This window comes from Crocuta crocuta, unplaced genomic scaffold (genome assembly GCF_008692635.1).
Source record: "Crocuta crocuta isolate KB4526 unplaced genomic scaffold, BGI_CrCroc_1.0 scaffold322, whole genome shotgun sequence".
NCBI classification, from domain to species: domain Eukaryota; kingdom Metazoa; phylum Chordata; class Mammalia; order Carnivora; family Hyaenidae; genus Crocuta; species Crocuta crocuta.
The window spans coordinates 723,867-748,043 of NW_027532592.1; the positions used below are offsets into that span (position 1 = coordinate 723,867).

Genomic DNA, 24,177 nt, shown 5'->3' on the forward strand with positions numbered 1-24,177 from the left:
CTATGGCCACAACAGAAAGAGGTAGAATATTTATTTAGTGAAGACAGAATGTGATTATGCAATTCTCTCTGGTGTCAGCTCACACAGCAAATCTTTGTCTGTTTGAGAATTCTGTTAAGAGCAGGGGGCGCTGAGAAAATTAGATGAACTTGAGGAAATCTGACAGCTGCAAAATGAAATTTGGAGTTTAGTTTTACAGCTGATAAGACTGGGAGTTTTAAATATCTTGAAATTTGAGAATTTGGGTTAGGGAAGGGCTAAGGAATATCCCAATGTTGTTGAACTTCTCAGGCACACTCCATATGAGCATGCGAAATATTAGTAGTGAAATTTGCTAGTGAAATACAAATGAGAGCATGCATACATAAATAAGCATATCTTGTTAATAATCCGAATCTGCTGGGTGAACCCATTTAGAAGATCGTCAGATGCAATGTCTGTCATGAGTCTGGTGACAAGATTAGGCCTGATCAGGATTAATAATCCAGAGATTTCCGGGAAGCAACCCTACCACTCTGTTTTCTGGATTCTAGCCCTGTAGGACTAGGGTGATATAAGAGTTTAAATTATCAACTTTGTACAGCCCGTGATCCTAAACCTTGTACGGAGCCACCTCAGACCTCTGCACCAGATTATTTTAGGTGAGCCCGGCAATGTTTCCTCCGCCTGCACAGGTTTCCAATGACAGGCTTTAAATCACCAGGTTTGCGGGGCACCTGGGTGGCCCATTTGGTTGAGCGTCCAACTTTGGCTCGGGTCACGATCTCACAGTTGGTGAGTTTGAGGCCCGCGTCGGGCTCTGTGCTGACAGCTCAGAGCCTGGAGCCTGCTTCTTCCGATTCTGTGTCTCCCTCTCTCTCCCCCTTCTCCACTCGTGCTCTGTCTCTCTCTCTCAAAAATAAAGTAAAAACATTAAAAAAATTAAAGCACCGAGTTTGCATCTCAAGCCTGTTGTTACTTGAGGAGAAGGACTCTGCAGAGTGTTTTTTTGTTTTTGTTTTTGTTTTTTTACAAAGAGTTTATTGTCAAATTAGTTTCCACATAACACCCAGTGCTCAACCCCACAAGTGTCCTCCTCCATGCCCATCCCCCCTCCCCCCCACATCCCTCGGTCCTCAGTTTTTGTCAGCATTCAAGAGTCTCTCATGGTTTGCCTCTCTCCCTTTCCCCCACCATTTCCGCCCTTCTTCTCCCCCTCGTTCCTCNACCTCCACACTGTTTTCCAGAGGGGCTGTACCAGTTTACATTCCCACCAACAGTGTAGGAGGGTGCCCGTTTCTCCACATCCTCGCCAGCATCTCGTGTTCTCTGATTTGCTCATTTTAGCCACTCTCTGCAGAGTGTTTTTATTAAACATGCTTCATGGCAGATCTCTGATTTTGGAAGTGACGTCGTGGAGAGGTTAACTGTCTTTGTTAGTGTTCCGCAGCTGGCCACTTTGGCCAGAATCAAGGCCCTGGCTTACAGAGACCGACTCTCTTTCTCCCTTGTATTTCAGGGATCTTCAGGGATTTTCGAGGGCTGCCATCCTATTGTTAGCTTTTGACGCTCACACAGGAGTACTGCAATTAGGCACACACTCGATGTGTGATTTTAGAAAGCCCACCTCACCAATCCTGCCCATGGTCTGTTCATGTTTACACATGAGCGTTGGCCCAAGATATATCTAAGGACTTTTCCAGCTCCATTAAAAATTTTTTGGACAGGGGCACCTGGGTGGCTCATTCGGTTAAGCATCCGACTTTGGCTCAGGTCATGATCTCACAGTTTGTGAGTTCGAGCCCCGCATCAGGCTCTGTGCTGACAGCTCAGAGCCTGGAGCCTGTTTCAGATTCTGTGTCTCCCTCGCTCTCTGACCCTCCCCTGCTTGTGCTCTGTCTCTGTCTCAAAAATAAATAAACTATAAAAAATTAAAAAAAATTTTTTTTGGACAGTTGTTTTTTGGATGGTGTAGGATTTGGCATTTTTGTCATTGGTGAACAGAAGGCGTGAGGTCAGTTCAAGAGGGAAACACGAAAGCCTGAGCTTCGCTTTGGATTGACCAGCTGACCCTCAGACAAAATCCGTTCCTGGTCTACCATGGATGGTTCGAGACAATGGTGGGGAGTGTTGTTGTTGTTGTTGTTGTTGTTGTTGTTGTCGTCCTTGGTGTATTTGTATGTTTTGGCCTACAGGTCAAGCAAATGCTGAATGAGGAAGATGCTTTCAAGGAGAAACAGGAATATTTTATTTCTAAATGTCCCTGCTTCATATTTGATGATGACTTTACAACCACAGAGCCAGGGGCGCCTGGGTGGCTCAGTCTGTTAGACATCGGACTTGGGCTCAGGTCATGATCTTGCAGTTTGTGAGTTCCGGCCCCGCGTCGGTCGGGCTCTGTGCTGACAGCTCAGAGCCTGGAGCTGCTTCAGATTCTGTGTCTCCCTCTCTCTCTGACCTTCCCCCTCCCATGCTCTGTCTCTGTCTCTCTAAAATGAATAAACATTAAAAAAATTAGAACCACAGAACCCGTTCAGCTGCATTATCTTGTTTCATCCCAGACATGGTCACATGATTCTCCCTGCTGGGCAAAGTAGGGCTAAGAGAGGCAAAATGACTTACCCAAACTCCGCCATGTTGTCTTCCACCAAGCCAGGCCCAGACTTCACTCTTAGCATTCAGAGCAACATTTACTGAACACTGAACACACTGTATACCCTTTGCTGGGCACCGGAATTATACTTCCATTCCATTTGGTCCAGCCTGTCTCTGCCTCTAGGCATCTTTCTTTTGTGGCTGTGGTGTTGAGCTGGCCAGGGCAGAGCAAAATACACCCTACACCCTAGGGTGAGTCCCAATGCTGCCAACTTCCTCGAATGGGCTCTGAACAAGGAAAAGCCCCTCCCATGGCTGAATCGAGCCCCAAACGCCTGTGCTCTCGTGGCTCCTGGTGTCAGGGATCCAGCCACTGCAGGCATCACTTCGACGATCCCTAGGATCTCAAGGGGTGCACGTGTGTCTGTGTGTGTGTGTGTGTGCGCACAGGTGTGTGCACGTGCAATGTGTGTGCATGCCTCTGTTAGGTTCCCAACAACATTTCCTCCATCTTGCCCAGGACACAAGGCTGCTTTGTGCAGACCTTGGTGGGTCACTCACGGCCAAGGATCATCTACAAGGCCCCGCTGGACTTTTTCTCACGGGAGCTCAAGGAAAATATGAGGAAGTAACAATGCCCCCAAGGCTTGCACATTGTAAATTCCAGGCCATGATGCACGGCTGGTTTTCTTGAAAGCTTTCCAAGCATTGGCCAAGATTTAGGTGAAGATTGGACGTGCGTACTCCGGGAAGGAGCCGTCTAGAAAGACGCACACTGACGTGTCCTCCGGACAAAACGCAGCAGGGTGAAGATGGGTGGAAGAGGCCAGGACGTGTGTGCGAATCTAGTGCCAGATCTGTCCCAGGTAACGTCCAGGCTCTGAATCTTACTGTGCTTCTCCATGGACATAGAACTAAGAATCCACACCATTCTGCAGAATTGTGTAAAGCAAGTATTCCAACATCCAAAACTGCTAAGCCCTTTTCATTAAAGGTTAGAACTTTTCTTTTTTTAATGGAAGTGAAAGAGAATGGCTCCATTATTTTGACATGGATCTTTTACGTTTCTGAGTTTCTTCTGCATTTTCTCTTCAAGCATCTCAGGGCTCCAGCTCTTGTCTGGTACCGGCTTTGGGCTCTGGCCTTGACTTCTCCTCTCCCGGAAACCCTATTCCTAGGATCACTCGCCTAACATTCCAGAACATTCCGGGTCCCCAGCTGTGGCTGGCACGTGTTCATACCCAAGCTGGCTGAGAGGATCAATCCTGGTTTCCTCCCCTTGTTCATCTTTTTATGTATCTATGTTTTTTTTTTTGGCTTTTCTCTCATTCTTCACTTTTCCCCTATTTCTCTTTTTCACTGTTTCTTTGTTCCTTCTTTGTCCCCTGCCTTCCCCGGTCATTGGTCTCACTGCTGTACTCAGTTAAGTGTATGCTGAAATACCTTAGTTTCATCACGGAAAGCTTTGTGTACTCCATTTATAGTTTTTTAAACCAGATGAAAATAACCTTCATCTCTAAAAAATGAACAAACTCCAGGCAATCCCAACCCAACTAAATTCAGTTTATTTTTTAAAAAGTTTATTTGTGTTTTGAGAGAGAGAGTAAGAGAGGACAAGCATGGGAGAGGCAGAGAGAGCGGGAGGGAGAGGGAATCCCAAGTAGGCTCTACAGTGTCAGTGCAGAGCCAGATGTGGGGCTCAAACCCATGAACTGTGAGATCATGATCTGAGCCACGGTCAAGAGTTGGATACGTAACTGACTTAGCCATCCAGGTGCCCCTAAATTAAGTTCACTTTTATTTGCCTGTATTTAATGAATATATTAATTGATGTGTTCATCAGATATATTCCATATTGAGACTGTCCTGTGCTGGTCATACTGAGGTGATTGAGACCCAGTGGCTGTCCTTCCTGAGCTTGCCATCTGGTTGGGGAGAGAGACCAGGGACAGACAGTTATAAAACACACAGATGCTCGAATATCATGAGTATCCCTATGCTTGGGGAGCACGTGGAGAGGGATGGCCCTGATCATTCAGTTGGGGAAGACTGTTCGGGGTCTGCTCCCTTGCTCACTGGCTCATGGCTGAGTATTTGGGGGTGGGAGCCAAAGGTTACCTTCCCCCAGGAGCAGCAGAGCCCCCGGATGATTCAGTACCTGAAAAAGGTTAGTCTCCTCAGAGCCTGGGAGCTGACCTCGAAGTAGCCTCTGACGCAACCCTGATGTCAGAGTTGGATTCATCAGGACTATGATTTCCTCTTGCCTCCTCGGCCCGAGGATGCTTACTTGCAGATTACAAGTGAAATCACTTACAGCAAGATTCAGACCATTTGACTTTATTTCAGTCTGGTCATAAAAATCACAAAACACTGGACAGAATGAACCATTGGTGCATATTGAAAAATTATTGAGATGATCCTTTTCTCCGCTCTTGAGCCCATCTTTCGCTGTTGCCCCGTCTCCTGAATGGGCAGCGTCATTGAGGACCTGTACTTTCTCAGGAGCAAGAGACACTCAAGAATAGAAACCAAGCGTGGTGGTGTTACCTGTCCTGGAGATTTTCCACGTGGCAGAGTCGAGATTATCTGACGATAATTGTGCCCACCTCACGGAATTGTTGTCAGGCTGTGGCAACGTAGACATGATGCTCTTCGAACAGAATCTGGCTCGTGGTTGCTCAGAAATGACAACAAGCACGGTGATGACTGAGGAGGGTTTGCTGTTGATCCTCAGAGTTCTCTCCGGCCGGACTCCTTGCATCATTGGGTGCCATTGGATATGTCACCCACACCACCCCGCAGCACGTAACTGAGTGTTACGCACTAAAATCATGGTGACCCAGCATCTCTGCAGGCGAGGTAAAATGCACCTGTAGAAATACTATAGGCTTGATGGCAAGAGTTAGCACTTGTTAGAAGATACTCTTTGTAGGAACCTGAGCTCTGCCTTGAGCTGCACATCTCAGAAGCAAGAAATGTTAAGGGAAGAATCCAAACCAGAAATGCAGCTGGCCCATCGCTTCTTCTAGCACCCTGTTCTTTTCTAGAACATGTGGGCAGCCCTCCCACTTTACCGTTTAGCAACACAAAGAGTGAGCAAACAGTCAGCAGGTGCTGAGGGGCCAGATTTGAGCCCTAGACCATGAAATCCTGAAACGCAACGGCCTTTTCTGTTTGCCGAGTCTCATCACGCAGGGCGGGACCCTGGATGGAGGCGAGGCTGTAAATCGAGGGTGAAGAAAAGGCAGCTTTCCTCGGCCCCGGGTAGCGCTGGTGAATGGAATTCTCTTTTGCAAGAGGTCACTGAGTCAAATGCTGTGGATGGATAATTTTATGGCCACTAATAAAATTTATAGCCAAAGCAAGCTAAGATAATAAGGGTAATCAAACATCCAGGCCCTGGGACCTAAGAGTCCCATCGTGGCCCCTTGGTGCTGACTGAGGCGGGAGTGGGCGGGGGGAGGGGCTGGACAGTGCAGGAAGGAGATTATCTGTGGCCAGGGGCAGAGGCTCAGAGGTGACTGGTGCCCACGTGAGCTGTGAAGACTGGGCCAGGCCTGGAACAAGCTTCAGGTTAGGTAGCAACAGCCTGTCCTTTGGGGATAGCATGCCAAGAGCCGTAGGAAAATGAACTGTCATCTTTAAAACTTTACCCTGTTTTATTTGGGCAGGTGTGCAGAAATCAGATGCTGTTGAACCAGAGCTGAGTTCAGATGGGGGCCTTTCCATAGCTCCCTCTTTATCTGGGCTTTCCAAACCATTGCAGCTGGTTTCTGCTAAAAATATTTATTGAGCACCCACTGTTTGCAGAGCTGTAAAAGCATTAAGTGACAGTGGAAACAATAAATAATAATAAAAGAGATGTTCCCCAACAATGAGATAGCAATTGCCTAAGAGAAAATGCTATTAGATGGTATTTTCTGGGATCTGGGGTCATAATGTCGTCAGATGTAAAGACAGAGTTGGAGGTGTTGGCTGTCCGTGGATGTCTCTGTGCAGGAAATGGATACCATTGGTGTTCCCTGCTGCCTTGGTGGAGTCAGAGGAAGTGGCTTTCTGGGTCAATAATGCCATTTAAGATGAACCCCCATGCTGTCACACCCTGGAAGCTCTCAGCCATTCCCGTCAGCAGGGAAGTCAAAGGTCAATGGCTTATAGATTTGCAGCGTAGAACCAACTTTGGTTTATAAGAGCCAAATACCTTCTGTCTTGATTCCATGGTCAAGATCATAACCAAACGTTAAGATCTGCTTTTTCTTAAGGGCACGTATAGCATTGCTCATACTGAGGTATCTATGAAAAAATTTAAACGTTGAAAGACATGAATCTTGCCTAAGATTGAAAGATACAGAGTCCGGGCACCTGGGTGACTCAGTCACTTGTGTCCGACTTCAGCTGAGGTCATGATCTCGCAGTTCGTGGGTTTGAATTTGCTTTGGGCTCTGTGCTAACAGCTCAGAGCCTGGAGCCTGCTTCTGATTCTGTGTCTCCCTCTTCTCTCTGTCCCTTCTCGGCTCATGCTTTTTTAATTAAAAAAACATTTTTTAAATAAAAAAAAAGATTGTAAAAAGCATCAACCTGTACCCATTAATGAGAACTGGGAATCTCATGCAACTGAGGACCCCACATGTACAAGCACACACACACACACGTGTGCAAATGCACACACGTGCACCCTCTCCCTGGGGCCTGGTGGCTTTTATCACCACCTTGTTTAATTTGCCACCAGCCACAGGATGGGATGTGGTGTTTTGAAAGTAACAGATACTGTTACTTTAGTGAAATGGTCCCATGTAACCGAGATGGAGCTGAAAGTGGAGAGTACAGCCCACCCTTCGGCTCTGCCACACATGCCCCCATCTGGCCAGGGAGCTGGAGGCAGGGCTTGCAGAGATGGAGGCGAGGCTGCAGAGATGGAGGCGGGACTACAGAGTGGAGGCGGGACTGCTGAGGTGGAGGCGGGGCTGCGGAGGTGGAGGCGGGGCTGCGGAGGTGGAGGCGGGGCTGCGGAGGTGGAGGCGGGACTGCGGAGGTGGAGGCGGGGCTGCGGAGGTGGAGGCGGGGCTGCGGAGGTGGAGGCGGGGCTGCGGAGGTGGAGGCGGGGCTGCGGAGGTGGAGGCGGGGCTGCGGAGGTGGAGGCGGGGCTGCGGAGGTGGAGGCGGGGCTGCGGAGGTGGAGGCGGGGCTGCGGAGGTGGAGGCGGGGCTGCGGAGGTGGNGTTTGAAAGAATTCTCCGGGAACTCCTCTGCTAGTTCTTTGGAGTAGCCAGGCTTCCAGGCAGTTTAACAAAGAGCACAGGGCCTATTTTACGGCTAGCAGCAAAAAGGTGGACCATCTTAGACTTGCTTTTGAATCAGGGGGAGCGGGGAGCCCCCCACAGTGGTGGGGGTGGGGGACAGCTCGGGAACGTGGGTAGGGGAAGTGTTAGCTTTATCACCAGTCACGGAGCGGAGCGTAACACCCTCCAGCCCCTGCAGGGCTCTTGAGAACCAGCTCTGGGGTTCATCCCTTCTGGCTGAGGGATGAGGGGGCCCCCGAGAGGACCGAGGCGTGAGGCGGCCCTCTCAGCCATGCTGGTGTGACCAGGCTGAAGCCAGGGGGCCCCAGCCTCACCCCCACCTCCACGCCTGGGGCTGGCACCATGCTGCTCACTCTTCCAGCCCACCCGTGGCCCTCTGACTGAAACATTTGGTTAATATCACATTTTGGAGGGTCTCCATTATCAAATCACACACACACCCTCCTTTCTTTTGGAGAGGGAGAGAGAACACGTGTCTTGGGCTGACAGCAAGTTTTTCCAAAGAGCTTTCTTTCACATCTCTCTGGTGGCCAGTGACTAGGCCAAGTTTACTTCTCCGAATCTACCTGGTGCTCAGGCTGTTAGGTAAACAACTCCTCTGGGTCTGTTTTCTCATCTGTGAAATGGGAGTAATAGCCAACCTGTCTACCTAACCTAATAGTGATGGTTTCCAGTGAGGCTTGTAGGAGAAGAGGTTTATCAACAGCAGACGGTAGACGGATATCAGGGCATCCCATTACTGACGATGTGATTATCATAGATATGGGTCTTTACCTTCTCTGCTTAGTGGGTAACCAGTTCACTGACTTGCTAGTACTGTTTCAGAGCGCCACAGACAGAATTTGAGTGGGAACAGGTTTCTTGTAGCCAAATTTCATCATCATTCATTGTTTTGTTTCTTTCTCAGTGGAACAATCCAGTTACAACTTAGAGTATTGTCCTGTGGGTAGTTTGCAGGCTTGAAGCAAAGTAAATTCTTGGTACCAAGGATGACAGAACCTGGGTAAGAAAAGCTCCCGCAAAACCATGTGTGTGAAAGATGATAGCTTATCTAACAAGGGGCTCCCTCTCAGATTTCTCTAGACTGGATATGATTTTTTTGATTAAAAAACATTTTTTAATGTGTATTCATTTTTGAGAGAGAGGGAGAGAGACATGGGTGTGAGTGGGGGAGGGGCAGAGAGAGAGGAAGACACAGAATCCGAAGCCGACTCCAGGCTCCGAGCTAGCTGTCAGCACAGAGCCTGACGTGGGACTCGAACTCACGAACTGTGATCATTACCTGAGCCGAAGTCAGATGCCCAACTGACTGAGCCACCCCAGTGCCCTTAGAATGGATATGATTTTAATCATTAAATTAAGGACAAGAACACTGTTTTCCAGAATGATAAAGATTTGGCTAAACAGAGATAATAGAAGTTGCTTTAGGCCAGCTGTCTTATGGACTCTTTGTACAAGATATTGATTGCCAGTGGGTTCTAGGCAACAAGGAAGGAAGGAAGCAAGCAAGCAAGCAAGCCTAGCACAGTAGCTACATGTACTAAGTACATGGTTGTTTCCATGAAGAAGTGAGCAATGAATCTGCAGACTCAAAAGGAAGCAGCTCTTCATCCCTAAACTAGCACACAGTGGAGCCAAACCATGACACTTTGGTGCTGACGGGGAAGGAGGAAAATCCCGCCATATCCCAATAGTCTAGCAAAATAGGAAAACCATGAAATCGTCAGGAACTAAGTCTTCTTACTTAAACGACTTAAGGAAAAAAAAGATTTAATTAGATACACGTAGAGAGTAAGTAGAAAATCAGAATCACTCAGATTTACTCCACAAACATGTTTTAAACATGCCAGTGGGCCAGGCACTGTGTTGATCTCCATGGATACAGTGATGGGCACAACAGCCCAGTCCCACTGTCCTAGGGTTTTGAGAAACAGTGACCTATGGTTAAATGCATAATCGGAACAAAGGTGAAGACACTGAAAGAAAAGATGATCCTTCTGTAACCACATCCCCCAGAGGCTGGAAGGAGTCTGGAAGAAGGCTTCTTTGAGGAGGTAATTCTTGAGCTTGGATCTGAACGAAACATGGAAGCATTCCAGATGGGGAGTGACAGCATGTGCAAAGACCCTGTGGCAGGGGGAGCCGTGGGTATGCTAGAGGAGCTTAAGGAAATCCAGAACCCTATAGGGCAGAGAGTTAGGGGGAGATAAAGTGGGAGTTACTGTAGCTATTTGTATATTATTTCTGAAAGTTTGTAATCCCCGTGGAGGCTGTTGGGGGTAAATACCAGTGAAAACATGATTTTACTGGTGGTGAGAGCCTCCAGGAGCAGACATTTGGGGAGATACCCTCTTCCTATTGGGGAACAAGCAGGACAAAAACCAGAGAATGCTCAAAAGAAAGCACAAAGGGAGCTCAGCCAGGCTCTTAGGGGGGAAGTGGGTATGATGGAAGGCATGGACTGGCCCCCACCGAGGTCCTCACACTGTGTCTGAAAAGGGGGTGCTGGGAAGAAGGACAGTGTGACCAGGGGCCTGGGGAATTTCAATTTTATATTGCGTTTGGTTTCTTTTAAAAAAATATTTTCTGGGGTGACTGGGTAGCTCAGTCAGTTAAACGTCCAACTCGATTCAGCTCAGGTCATGATCTCACAAGTCGTGGGTTCGAGCCCCACGTTGGGCTCTGTGCTGACAGCACCGAGCCTGCTTGGGATTCTCTCTCTCCTCTCTCTGTCCCTTCCCTGGTTGTGCTCATTCTCTGTCTCTCAAAATAAATAAATAAACTAATATTTTCTAAGATAAGTAAAATGTTAACATTTGTTGATTATGTTCCTGGATCTGCTGGTATGCGTTTTCTTATTATTTGATGTTTTTTTCTATCTGTTTAATTTTTTTTTTAATTAGGAGGAAGGGAGGGGGGGAGGGGGTATAGGAGGAAAACAGAGTCTAGTACTGGCCTGAGAATCAGGGTCCTGTGCTCAGTTTCCCTTGTCTTGGGCAAATCGCTTCTGTGCTCCTGCTTTCCTTCCTAAGTAAAGGAGCTTTGAAGAGGGTGATCTCGTCAGTCCCTTCTCGCTCTGGGACATCCTGTGTTTCTGATTTCTAAGAACAATCGATTATTGAATAATTCTACTTACAGGCTTGGGAATGGAGTGTCCCATGTCCATACATCCCCACTTTATTTNCCGACTAAGCCACCCAGGCGCCCCTATTTATTTTTTAAAGAGAGATCCGGTCTTGCCCGGCAAAGATAGCCCGCAAGCTGTCTTTTAAGGAGGCAGTGCGTTGAAGTTCATCTGCTTCATGCCATTTCTGAAAGCCATGAGCCCACGGGATGCTTGCATTCATCCCGGGCCAGACTCAAGAGCCTGGACCACCGAGAAGCCTGTGCCTCTCTATGTTAGGCCTCTCGCCATTCAGCACCCACATCCTGGTGGCCTCTCTGTGGCTTTGTGGGGCACCTGTGAGGGCTGTTCTCACACAGGGCGGCAGAAGAGTCCCATTCCTGTTCTTCTGAACTTCACATGAGAAATACAGAAATGAAAAGGAAACGTCACAGGCAAAGATCCGATGACAGCCACGTTTGTGAGCCCACGGATGTACGTGGTCACACAGCGGGCCATGCATTCACTCCCTGCTATGCTGGCTGCCTTCAGATGTCTTTGTGTCCTAAAACCAGCCTATGCGTTGCAGATTGTAGCTACTCGATGAAACAAAATGGTGCTGTGAGTTCTGGGTATAGTTTCGGACATGGTTGGGGAACAGGTCCTGGACCGCTGGAGATTCATGCGTGCTATTTAGTGGTGGCAGCTGGTCGAGGGGAGCCCTCACCCCACAGACAGTAGCGGANCACAGAATGTGCTCCAGGCCATGGGCTACTTCTGCTGCCTCCTTCCTGGGCTTCTCTTACATGGGTCAGCTTTCCTAACAACCCGTTGAATGAATGAGAGTAAGAAAGTATGTGTTGGCAAAATTTCAGCTGCGAATGCCAAAGCTTTCCAAGTAAGAGCATGAGTTTAAGCAAAGTTTCAAGTCAATGGGGCTCAGAGTAATGGCTGTTCTGCTAATAATGAAAGTACAAATGTTTTTATCTTCAAAGGTTAACAATTGGCACGGCTTTCACGGGCCCACTGGCCTGCTCAGTTACAAAGTGGAAACGGTTGCTGACCTTTGCTTTATTGCACTTGTATTTTCTAGGCAATTAGAAAGATTTTCCACTCAGCATTTAAGAGGCTTCAATTGGCCGCAGACTCTTTTTTTAAAACTAAAGTTTCTCTTTCTTTCTTGTCTTTTCTTTCTTTTTTCTTTTTCTTTCATTTTTTTCTTTCATCTCTTTCCTTTCTTTTTCTTTCATCTCTTTCCTTCCTTTTGCTTTCTTTCTTTTGCTTTCTTTCCTTTCTTATTTTTCTTTTTCTTCTATTTCTTTCCTTTCTTTTTCTTCCTTTTGCTTTCCTTTCTTTTTTCTTTTTTCTTTTATTTCCTTCTTTCCTTTCTTTTTCTTCTTTTTCTTTTTTCCTTTCCTTCCTTTTTTCCTTTCTTTTTCTTTTGTTAAATTAACATTTTTCCCCCTTTTGTGAGTGGACTGAAGTTTTAACATAACGGGCTTTCCAAACAGCACGCTTAGGCTTTGCCCACACAATTATCACATTTGTCATGGAATCAGCACTCTTTGAAAGCATATTTCTACATGATATTCTCATTTTGCCCCGAAGTATGGTTCTTCCTAGAGTATCCTGTAGATTTTGGTAAGACTGACCCAGCCCCATGCAGTGGACCGTTGCAAATAAAATGGAAGCCGTTGATCTTAATGAATGAGTAGGAAAATCAAGTCTGTTGAAATGATCGAAATCCTCCAAAAAAGAGACCACCTGGTAATCCATGGGGGCGTATCTATTTCTCTCAGCTTCTCCTAGGCCTGTTTGCTCACTGCTCACAGCAACCACAGCGGTGTTTTAATGAACTCCTCACCTTGTTAGCAAGCTCACCTCTCCTTTAATAAATGGTGTCTTTGCCCCACCTGTCCGTCAGCGTCTGGGCCAGTGGTCGATGCTTCTGCTCTGGTCTTGGGCCGCAAACCGTGGGTAATGGCTCACGCTTTGCTCTCCAAATGGACAGGAAACACAGGCATAATTGAAACTCCAGTGTCGGGGGGTAATTTTATTCCATTATTTTTAATGAAAATGAGGAGGTGTCTGGGCGAAAATGCTGGAAAATAGCCTCTGAGAAGCCCTGAGCGCCGCAGTGCATCCCCGGCCCCCTCAGCGCCCCCCTTGCCACCTGCGCTGGGGCCCCAGCAGAGAGGGGCGCTGCCAGCGGTGCTCGGGAAGTGCAGTGAGCCACAGGTAACGAGCTCAGTGTCTGCTTTCTTTGTCAGATTTCCCAGCTGATGACAGAGACGGGCCGGGAGGGCCTGACCGAGGCAGCGCTGAATCGCTACAACGCGGACAAGCCTTCGGCCTGCAGCGTCCCCGCCTCACAGGCATCCTGCGTGGCCAGCGAGACCTCCACAGGCGCCTCGGTGGCCGCGTCCTTCTTCGCCAGGTAAGAGAGGTGCCAGAGCCTCGGTTCTTTCGGATGAGCCTGCCTGGCCTCGCGCGTGCGCCGCGTTGGCTGAAACACCAGGAAGAGTCGGGGGCCGCCCTTGGACTTGACTGTTTCCGACAGGGCTTTCTGAACCTCCGACTGCTGACAGGTTGGGCCCCACAGCTCTGTGGGGGGCGGCAGTCCTGCGCATTATCGGGTGTTTAGCACTGTCCCTGTGACAACCTTCCCCAGTTGTGACAACCTTCCCCAGTTGTGACAACCAAAAATGTCTCCAGACTTTGCCGTGTGTCAAGAGCCACCACTCTAAGAATACGTGGCTCTGAGGATGCCCTCCTGGGATGAGGGCTTTTGTGTGCACAGCCCTGGGGCTGGTGTTTCCAGATTTGCAGGCTGGCCACAGAAGACGAACTGCTTAGAAATTAACTATTAAAGAGATGGCAGGCTTTTTTATTTAATACGGATAGTTACCCTATACCATCCAGCTAATCTTAGAGGCTTTGGAGACACAAGAAACAAACACTGAAAGGTATTTCAACAATGTTTTCTTCCTAATTTTAGTGGCAGAGTGGAGACAGGGAAGGGGACAAAAGACAGCTGAGCAGAAGGCGCGTTCAGGATCGTCTAATTCAGTCTCCTTATTTTACGAAGGAGGAAACTGAGGACCCAGAGAGTCAACGTACGAGTTAATTTATAGCAAAGCCAGAAATAAAAACCAGATTCCTGTGCTTTTTTATTTATTTTGGTTTCCTCTGTGACTCATTATGTGACCCTTGGAACTTAACTTTAGAAAACGTCTTCTACCTAAGATTCGCAAGCTCCTGGGTGAGCGGGATGCAGAACGCATGACAGCAGATCTGAAATCAGAAGACCCCTGAGGTTTGAGCTCCGGGTCGGCCTCAGTTTCCTCCTCTGTGAAACGAGGATGGCATCTCAAGGTTGCTCTGAAGGTTAAGAGCGACCACTGTAAATTATAAAGTACTTTATAAACGGTGATTCAGTGTGCACTCAGCCAAAGCATCAGGAGGAAGGAGTGTCGTGTGGTGTTTCTTGCTATTCTTGTGCAAGGTTACATCCAAGACACCAACATGAGGAAGGGGCTGTGATTAGGACAGGAGCGAGTCAGAGGAGGAACGGAGGTGCCTGAGGGGCTCCATCGGTTAAGCGTCCGACTTCAGCTCAGGTCATGATCTCAGTTTGCGAGTTTGAGCCCCGCGTCGGGCTCTGTGCTGACAGCTCAGAGCCTGGAGCTGCTTCAGATTCTCTGTCTCACTCTCTCTCTGCCCCTCCCCTGCTCACACTTTGTCTCTCCCTTTCTCAAAACTACATAAATGTTAAGAAAAAAAACTACAATAAAGGCTGCACGTGGGCTTGTCAGAACACCGGCCCTGAGGTTCTCATTGTACGTCGGTGCCGTGTTTATTGTCCAGTGAAGAGCTGGGCCTCCCTGAGTGTTTGGGAAGTGACAGGAAGCACAGCAGTGTCTTCTTACCCACGGGGGACACGCTCCAGGACCCCCAGTGCATGCCTGAAACTGGATAGTGCCGAACCCTACATGTGCTCTGTTTTCTCTTATACAGACCTGCCCGTGAGGAAGTTCAGTTAATAAATGAGGCACAGTAAGAGGTTACCTGCAATAACTGATAATAAAATAGAACAGGTATCACAATACGCTGTAGAAGAGTGAGGTGAGTGTGGTCTGTCTCTCCTTTACTGTTGTGCACTCACCCTTCTTTCATGATGTGAGATGATAAAATGCCCTCCGTGGCCCAGTGACATGAGGTGAGTGACACTGGAGTTGCCTACTAGTGTTAGGCTACTGTTGACCTCTGACTGGTCCTAGGAGGATCGTGTGCTTCCTGCTTGCGGTCGACCGCGAGTGTCTGAAACCACAGAAAGCAAAACCGCGGATAAGGGAGTCCACCGTATGCGCGTGTTGGCCGCCCGGCCATGGGCACTGTTGTTAGTTCTGTGTGTATGTGAATTTCTGTGTTGTCTGGGACCATTGAGCAAACCAGCTTGGGGCGGGGGGGGTCACATCCATGCCATTCAGGGAGGGAAGGAAGAGGTGGAACAGAATGAACTGAAATGCTACAAGCACAGAGGATCCCAGGAGCTAGGTGGGTTATGAGAGCTTGTCCAGAGGTGGGTGACAGAAGCATTGAGGAACTAGGAAGCCAAGTCCTGGCAGGTTGAGTCTGGAGAAGACAGCCCTTGGCTGTCTCCTGGGGCCATCGTGTAAAAGAGGGATTTGGTTGTCTTTATAAAACACCCAAGTATGTAGGCAAAGGCTGAATCAAACCTGATGAGGGAGCTCAGCTCAGAAACCCTCTGGCTCAGCTCTCCCAGCTCAGAATGAAGGAAAATTTGCACACGATTCAAACTGCCCTGGGAGAGAGTGAAGTCCCCATTGCTAAGGGAGATCAAACTTACCTTGGTGACTGTCTGGCCTTGATGCTGCAGAGAACATTCGCTGCTCAGAAGTGGGTTGACCTCCTGTGCACCTTCCTCGCCTAAAATACTCTGAATGTGAGAAGCCTCAGCTCAGACTCCATCCAGAGACTTTTACAGCTCACTCACAGAAGGCCCCAGAAGCAGGATTGGAAGCCGGAAGAGATTGGAGGTTAGGACTCCTGATGGTCAGTGTTTAGGGGGAACAAGTGTTTCCTGCCACAAGGAACCCAGCAGTGCTTTGGAGTAGGAAAAGCGTGTGGGCACGAGTAGACTGGGATGGCCCCAGTGCCGGACCAATGGTGAGCTTGAGGCCGGCTTTCAGGTAATCGGAGGAGCGTTTCCAAGCAAGGAAGCACGTTCCAGGGAAACGGACGGCCAATGACCGGCAAAGACGGCTAGCTCTGAGACCTGCTTGCACAGCCCAGGGTCCAAATGGAAACGTGGGGGTGAACCCAGAGTGGATGGGCCCATTGAGGTCGGTGGCAGGGGCCGCAGATGATGTTAGCGATCGACAGAGACTGGACGGGTTTCAGATTGCAAGAGCTTGTGGCCAGAGCTCTCAGAGAGCTGGCAGGGATCTGTAGGGCTGCCGAAGTCCTTATTATTACTTTCTTAGGGGTGAAGGCTGATAGCACTTGGAGCTTAATGGTTTTAAGGCATTCAGAAGACTCGGTTTCTGTTTAAAGGGTTTACAGTGTACTGTGGTGGGGGAGCCCAGAAACGTACCATGTGAAAGAGAATAGTGTTCATCCACACACATGCACACACACATGCACACACACACGTGCATATTCCCCTCATGCCCTTTGCCCTGTTTGCCCTGTCATTCTCTTCAGTGACAGCTGGGATTCACACCTCCCAAAGAGGGAGACAGCCTCTGGACTGCCTCCCTGTCGAGGATGGGAACCTTAAAGCAGAAGACTGAGTGACTTGCTCAAGGTCCAGAATGTCAAGGGACAGTAGCAGGGATGTGCCTCACCTCTATGGATCCCGGAAAGGTCTGCATTGAACCAGCCCGGCTGAATATCTCAGGCTGCCGACTGTGTTCAGTGTTTTTCTGCCGCAGATAAAGTACGGCTGAGTAAGGCGATGGTGCAGGTGGCCTCTGGTGGGGGTGAACTCTGGATCTGCCACTGGTGCCAAAATTGGAAATGGTCCAGTGCTTACGGTTTCATATGGGAGGCAAGAATGTCTCTCCGCATAGGGATTGGGGGCTGGGGTTAGTGTCTACACTTCACACCTGTGCTCATCACGTTCCCGCTCCCACCACACAACCTTGTACCAGAAATGCAGCCCCTCTTGAGTCTGGGGCCCCGGGACCCCCCTGAAGAGGTGGGTGACAAGCATTTCCTGGACAGTCTATAAGCATCACTCACCGTACTAAGCTCCTACAGTGCAGAATCTCCCTTGTCCTCTGAGAACCCCTGTGAGGTGGATCCTACCATTTCCCGATTTATGGACAAAAGAGTGGCCTCAGGTTAAGTTTCTGGCCCAGAGCTACGCAGCCAGGAAGCGGGGAGCCCGTCCTCATTCCTAGCCACGGGTGAGCCCTTGTCGCTGCTCTGCAACACGGGCGCGGCAACACACATTCGACTTTTTTCACCATAACCATGAACCATGATCCTTGTTTACGAAACCATATTAGGTACCAGTGGGCCCTGCAGTGTGTTTGAGAAGGAGAAAAGCAACAGAATCGCAATTGGTTGAGGGTTGTAGACGTCGACTTTTCTTTGCGATCTCAGCCTTTCTCTGTATATATTTACTTTCCGGAGCTATGTGGAAAGGTTGGGTGGACTTTACTGCAATTTAGATACAATGTCTGTAAAATAAGAATTCCAGTTCTGAATAAGCAACGATACCTTTGGCCAGAGAAACTCCAGGCGTGTGGTCTGCGGGGCCGTTCCCGGCCTGTGATGGGTGTGGAGGTTTGAGAGGAAGCATTTAGAAACTTCTGTCAGCCGGTTCACAGGGTAATTTTATGTCTGTTGGATCTAGGAATAACTTAAACCAGTACAATAGCTTGTATTTTGAATGTAGTTAAAATTAAAGAGGGGCACCTGGGTGGCTCCGTTGGTTAAGCATCTGACATCAGCTTAGGTCATGATCTTGCGATTCGTGAGTTTGAGTCCCGCATCGGGCTCTGTGCTGACAGCTTGGTGCCTGGAGCCTGCTTGGGATTCTGTGTCTGCCTCTCTGTCTGCCCCTTCTCCTCTTTTTTTTTTTTCTTTTCCTCTCTCGCTCTCAAAAAGAAATAAACATTAAAAAATTTAAAAAAAAAAGAAGTTAAAGAAAAAGTGATTCCTCACCACAGATAGTTTGCCAAGCTCCTGCTTTAGAAAATGATGAAGCCCAAAGTGCTTATCTTTTGATCCCTATTTTCCCAGAATTTCTTTACTTTTTGAAATAGCAGCATCTTGGTAGACTTCCTATGCTTTGGAATCTCTGTACCCCGTTTTTGGGAAAGCATTTGGTGGGAGGGGGAGGGGGAATAGAAATGTCATACTAAAAACATTAATAGTCATGGTGACCAAAGAAAGACGGGCACAGTTGCTCATCGAGTTGGGTGGCTGTTGCGTGTTGGCTTTGAATTTCACAAACGAGGAATCTTCCTGTTCCCATAGTAGTGGGAAGTGGCAGAGGAGGGTGTGATCAGGTTTTTGCATTTGTTGGCTGTTCACTTTGGGTGAAGATTTACTTAATGATATACTTTGCCTTCTAACATTTGAGGCACGTCAAACCCAGTGAGAACTCTTGGGTGGTCCCTCAGCATTGCAGACTGAGCCTGAGGAATCTCTGATTTTATTTGAAGACCAGTGGCCAAGTTCTGGGTTATGTGTCCAATTGCCTTGGATTCTGGTAAATCAGAGGAATCTCTCAGGTGACCTCCTATCTTCACATTGATGTTCTTTCCCAGGTAACCTTGACTAACCATTTAAAATCGTGTCGTCGTTTTAATTCATGAAGGAAATGAGCGTCTGGAGGAGTCTTCTCTCCGCTCAGAGCAAGTGTTTGAAAACGGTGACAACTACCAGCTGTCACATGAGCTTTGCAAAGGCAGGTTCCAGTGCAGCAGATCTGGTGCCACCACGTCTGTGCGTTTGGCGAGCACGCATCTTAGGCATCACGTCTTACTACTGTCTTCTTTGTTTGCACCTCTCGTATTTAGTTCACAACCTTTGGAAGACCATGACTTCTTACAACATTCAAATTGGAATTTCTAGTACAATTATATAGAGGGTATCATTGATTATCAGTGATTTTTTAAAAATTTCCCTATTTTCTTAGCAGAAATATGAATGTCTCTGAATCTTTTTGCAAAGGTTTGAGTCCCTCTGTTACTCAGTGTCTCCAGACCCTTTAGGGAGCATCCATTCCTCCACTCTTGGGTCCCTCCCATTCATCAGTGCTTCTCCCTCCCTCTCTCTGCCTCTGGTTTTCCAGTAATAGGGTAATTTTGCACTTATTGATTCTCTTCTTGAAGCCTCTGACCTTGAAGCAAATTTTAACCATTGATTAAAAATAGGCCTGTCCTGGGTTTGGAAAGTTCTGGGGAAATTTCAGTGTTCTCTGAAATATCGGGGTGCCCTCGGATGCATTTTGTGGGATCCATTCGCTCTGTTTTCTCTTTCTCTCTTGCCTTGTTCCTTGTTTCCTTCCACCATTCACTCCTGAGGGATGTTATTACATTTCTGTCCATCTCAAACTGCCATGCGATTTCTTTCACCTTTGTTTATAGACGGCTCCTTTTATTACCTGTTTTCTCCAAGCCCCTCGTGCACAGCACGGACCGTTCATGACTGATTTGCCTGGTTTTCTGAGCATTGAAACCAAAACTAACTCGGGTCCTGGGGTCAGGGGCTAAGCCAAGCTGCAAGAGCTGTCTCCCGGCTCCAAGGCCCTGGCTTCAGGACCAGCTTGATCCGTTCATCACCTCCCTTGGGGCACCTACTCTTAGTGTTGTGTGGACACGTGTTGTGTATGCACATCTGTTACTGTTACAGGAAGAGCCTGCCTAAGAGCCCTCTGCACATTCTTGTCCACAGCCGAGTCAAATGGTGCCTTGTTGCTTAGAGCACACGCTTTTTATATATAATGTCATACAGTGAAGCCTTTCTTTAGTTCCTGGCCATGTGAACACAGAACAGTAGTGCTTGGTTTTAGGCTGGGGGTTTCTGAAGTCAGAGAAGCAGGAGAAGGAGCATAGAACTGCTCATGGTCCCGTTGCCCCTGAGGGATGCTCACACCTTCCTGTGATGAGCACATCAGCAATTAGCAAGTATTCCAGACACAGCCCGGTTGGGCTCAGGTGATGGAGGCGGCAGAAAATGGAGCCAAGTGCTCAAGATCTGGCCCTTTCTTAACAATTCACCGTGGGGTTTCCGCCTCCAATTTTATAGACAGGAGTACATTCCCATGTTAGCGTCTGTTCTAATGGAATGAGCTTCTATGGAAGACTGAGACCTTCTAAGGGTTCATCTCGTGGGACTTTGCTGAGTTGTTATGCTTTCGCTGTCTCGTTTTCAACGAAGCATGTAGTACCTACACTTACCCTTTGCCAGAATCACATTTTGACCTGGTGTCGATTCCTTCCCCTTGTCCCCCATTTAGACCCTTCCCTGGCCCGCTCCAACTCCCGATTGGCCTGTTCCTTGCCCCTCCCCCCCCCAGAAGTGAGGCTTCCATTGACTTCCTATGGGACATTTGTGGTTGGAGTCTGCATGCATGTAAAATTGTGCCATTTGCTCCTGGGACAACAGCAACAATTAGAGGGGTGGGTGAGGCTTAAAGGCGGCCACCACAGTGCTGGTCGAGCTGAGGTGCCTCCCGCTGGGCTCCCTCTGTCCGAGGGGGCCTCTCTGTTCATCGGCTGCACAGAGGTACAGTGTGGGTTTGTTGGCACTGGCTTTTCGCAACCCCTTCCCTGGTGGCTAAGCAGTGCCAGGGCAGCAGTTTTGAAGGCCTGAACTGGAAGCCAGGCTCCCACCCTCTGGGTTTCTTGTTTGTTTATTCCTGGCAGGCCAAGCTCACTCTTCTTAGAAAAACCTCCATGGTCTTCTCGGAAAAGAGGGGACTCTTGCTCATGTGTATGGATGAAACGAAGTTGTAGGAATCCTACCTGTATGAACATAGTTTCGCTTGAACACGCATCTGTTGCAGTATGAAAGGGACACATTAAGAAGGAGCCAAATGTACGTTGAGTACCATCAACCGTCAAGGGCCCAGGGAAACATCTCAGGTGTTTGCTGCATGAAAAAGTAAATCCTGGATTGCTTACGAGAGACAGTGAAAGCACTGAAGAAAAAGTGGCCGTAATTCAAAGTCTACACTATTCTCCTTTGTGTTCAGTGGGAAAAAAAATCTTGAAACGCTTGAAATGGATAACCCTAACATCTAGCACCAACCCCAGCAGCCTCCAGAAGCACTCTGTTTTGGGGGTGTGCGGACCGCAACAGAAATGGCATTCCTGGCTTGGCCCGCACCATTTGGGGTCGGCGATCTGCACATTTTCGAAGTTGGTGATCTGCGCTTAAGAAAATGGCCAGCGTGTGCAGCCTCTTCACACCTCGCACTGCAGGGATCCTGCAAAACGGGCAGTTTCTGATTAAATGAGCCCTTTGTCTGACTGCTGGCCTGTTGGGTGTGTTGGCAATCGGCTCACAACATCTGGGAATCATTTGCGCAGCTTCGCCTTGGTTGAAAACCCAATTCATGCCTTGGTGTGGCTGTTCGAAGGCAAAGCAATCACAGTGAGCCCGGGGGAGCCCAGCGATTGCTGTCAGGTATTCTCAGGGCTAGACGTCCTGGTTCTCACTGCACATTTTGAGTGTCTTCTTTTTACCAGTATCGAGGGAGGCGGGGAGGGAAGAAGGGTATCAGATAAAGACAAAGATGAAGTCGCCTGAGGTTGGAATCCACAGCTGGCTACTGACATTCTGACTTTGGGCGAGAACTTGACGTGTGGAAGCCACGCTCCTTCTGCTACATGACGGTCATGGCGTCCGCTCCACAGGGTTGTGGTGAGGATCACGTGGGCATGTGAGAGCAGTCTATAAACATCATCTAGATCCTGCACGTGATGTTAAGGTGGTGCATGCTAGGAAGGGATGGAATTCTACCCTCCCTGGGAAACCCAGCGAGTTCTCCACATTCCCCATGAAGTGGATGACTTTTGTCATGCCCACCTTGACAGCATGCTTACATGGCACTTTTTCACCTGGGCTAGTGACCAGGGAACAGGTTTTTTTTATTTTATTTTACGTTTACCTATTTATTTTTGAGAGAGAGAGAGAACGCGCGTGCGAGTGCACAAGCAGGAAGGGCAGAGAGAGAGGGAGACACTGAATCTGAAGCAGGCTCCAGGCTCTGAGCTGTCAGCACAGAGCCCGACGTGGGGCTTGAGCCCACGAACCTTGAGATCATGACCTGAGTCGAGGTCAGATGCTTCACCGACTGAGGCAGCCAGGCGCCCCAGGAAGTGGATTTTAAAAGCATACACTAATGAAGTTCTGTCCACTCTCTGTCCATCCTCTGCTCTTTCTGAGTGGATTCCACATCATCTCATCCTCCCTCTTCTGCCCTTAGTTCGGACTGTGGGGCAGTCAACAAAGAAAGAGAATGTTCCTCCTTTTGCTTTCATTGTCTTCAGCGTTTTCATTCCTTTCACCATCAGCATTGGCCAAACCCCGGCTGCCTGCCCCTCAGTCGTCCCCACGCTGCAGGTCATAGAATTCTTTCTCGCTCCTCCCTGCCCTCCTTTCTTCCCGGTGTTTTCATTCTTATCGTTGGAGTTTTTCTGGGACTATACAACCAAAAGATAACCCCCCTTCAAAAGAGTTAGAAGTGTGTAGTCAACTAACTGAGCCCCACCCGGGGGCGGCCCTGCTGCGTGGCTCACTGGTGTAGCCAGTCACTGATGGCGCCTGGTTCCTCCAAGGTGAACTGTGCTGGTGAGGCCTGTGTGGGCACCATTTGTTTCCGGCGTGATGCCTGGGCTTTACAATTGCCGCAGAGGCCCTAGCTGGTCACCAGACCAGAGTCTTGGTCCTCAGTGCGTCGTCACTTAAAAATGATAAGAGGCGACATCTATTGAGGGCTTCGTCTCTGCCACACATGATTCTGAGTTCTTGGCACAAATTTAAACTTCAAAATCCCCCATGAGTCAGCCCTCTTATTACCCCACGGCTTAAGTATGGAAATGAAAGCCCGGATCAGTGAAGTAGCTTGACTGAAGTTACATAGCTAGCTGACGATAGGTCCTTGAGCCTAGCAGTCTCATTGCAGAACCCATGAACCAGAATGTGAGCTCTGTAAGGGTTGAGGCACTCGTGTCCTTGGCCACAGCCCTAGTGTCTAAAACCAAAACGAAACCCAGGAAACGTTTGTTGAATGAATAAACATACTGTTAGCCACTGTGTTCTCCACCTCCAAGGTCAAGATGGGCTGAGTGGGCGATCCCGAATCCTCAACATGAGGACAGCAAGTGAGGCCAAAGCAGAGATCGATGCAAAGCACACGCACCACACAAGCTACAGAGGAAAACATTTTGACCAACGACTTTGTATTTTTCTAATTTTGTTAGTTACAGAAATACTGCTTCCTACCTTGCTTGGAGTCGAAGCTGAAGGTTTTTCAGGGACTTACAATCTGCCCTTCCCCCCCGCCCCCCCCATCTCCCTCTTGCTCACTGCGCTCCAGGCACACCCACATCCCTGTACTTTTTCAAAGAGCGCAAGACCATTCCCTCCCCAGAAGCTTTGCTCTTTCTCTTCCCTCTGCCCTTTCCCCAGATTTCTGCTGGGCTCAGCCATCCCTCCCTTTGGGTCTTTGCTCAGGTGCCCTGCCTCACCTCCCTGCATAAAAGTACAGGCATCCTGTCTCTGTACCCTCCTCCCACACACCTCCAGTCTTCAGTGTTGGTTGAGTGAACAAATGAACGAAGAAATCTCATACGAAATGGGAGGAGGGCAGCCAGGTCTCCAGATATTCTTCCACTGAAGCTCTTTGAGAATCTCATAGTCTTTTCCCATTCAGTTCAAACCATGTGCTCAGGGGGTAGATTCTCCTTTTAGCTTGAGGAAGTTTTGGGTAGATGGTGTCAAAACAAAGCCCAAAGGCATCGTTGGGAAACTGGGGTTCTTATGGAAGTGTGAGTACCTGGTAGTCTTTTCAAGAGGAGGATTTGCAAGAGATGGTGCAGGTGGGCTGGCCTGGGACAACACACACACACACACACACACACACACACACACACACAATCAAAGAGTTAAAGCCGAGGAAGGAGTCAGGATCAGCACAGTGCAGCGGAGTACAC

At 48.6% G+C, this 24,177-nt stretch overlaps 1 protein-coding gene across 1 annotated transcript in view; it reads left to right on the forward strand.

Annotated features, from left to right (window-relative positions):
• Positions 1-24,177, forward strand: part of LOC144244561 (kinesin-like protein KIF26B) — a 266,228-nt gene that overhangs the window by 143,703 nt on the left and 98,348 nt on the right. The window contains exon 6 of the mRNA XM_077779911.1: positions 13,246-13,412. Within this exon, the coding sequence (XP_077636037.1) occupies positions 13,246-13,412 (167 nt within the window). The remainder of the gene's footprint in view (positions 1-13,245; positions 13,413-24,177) is intronic.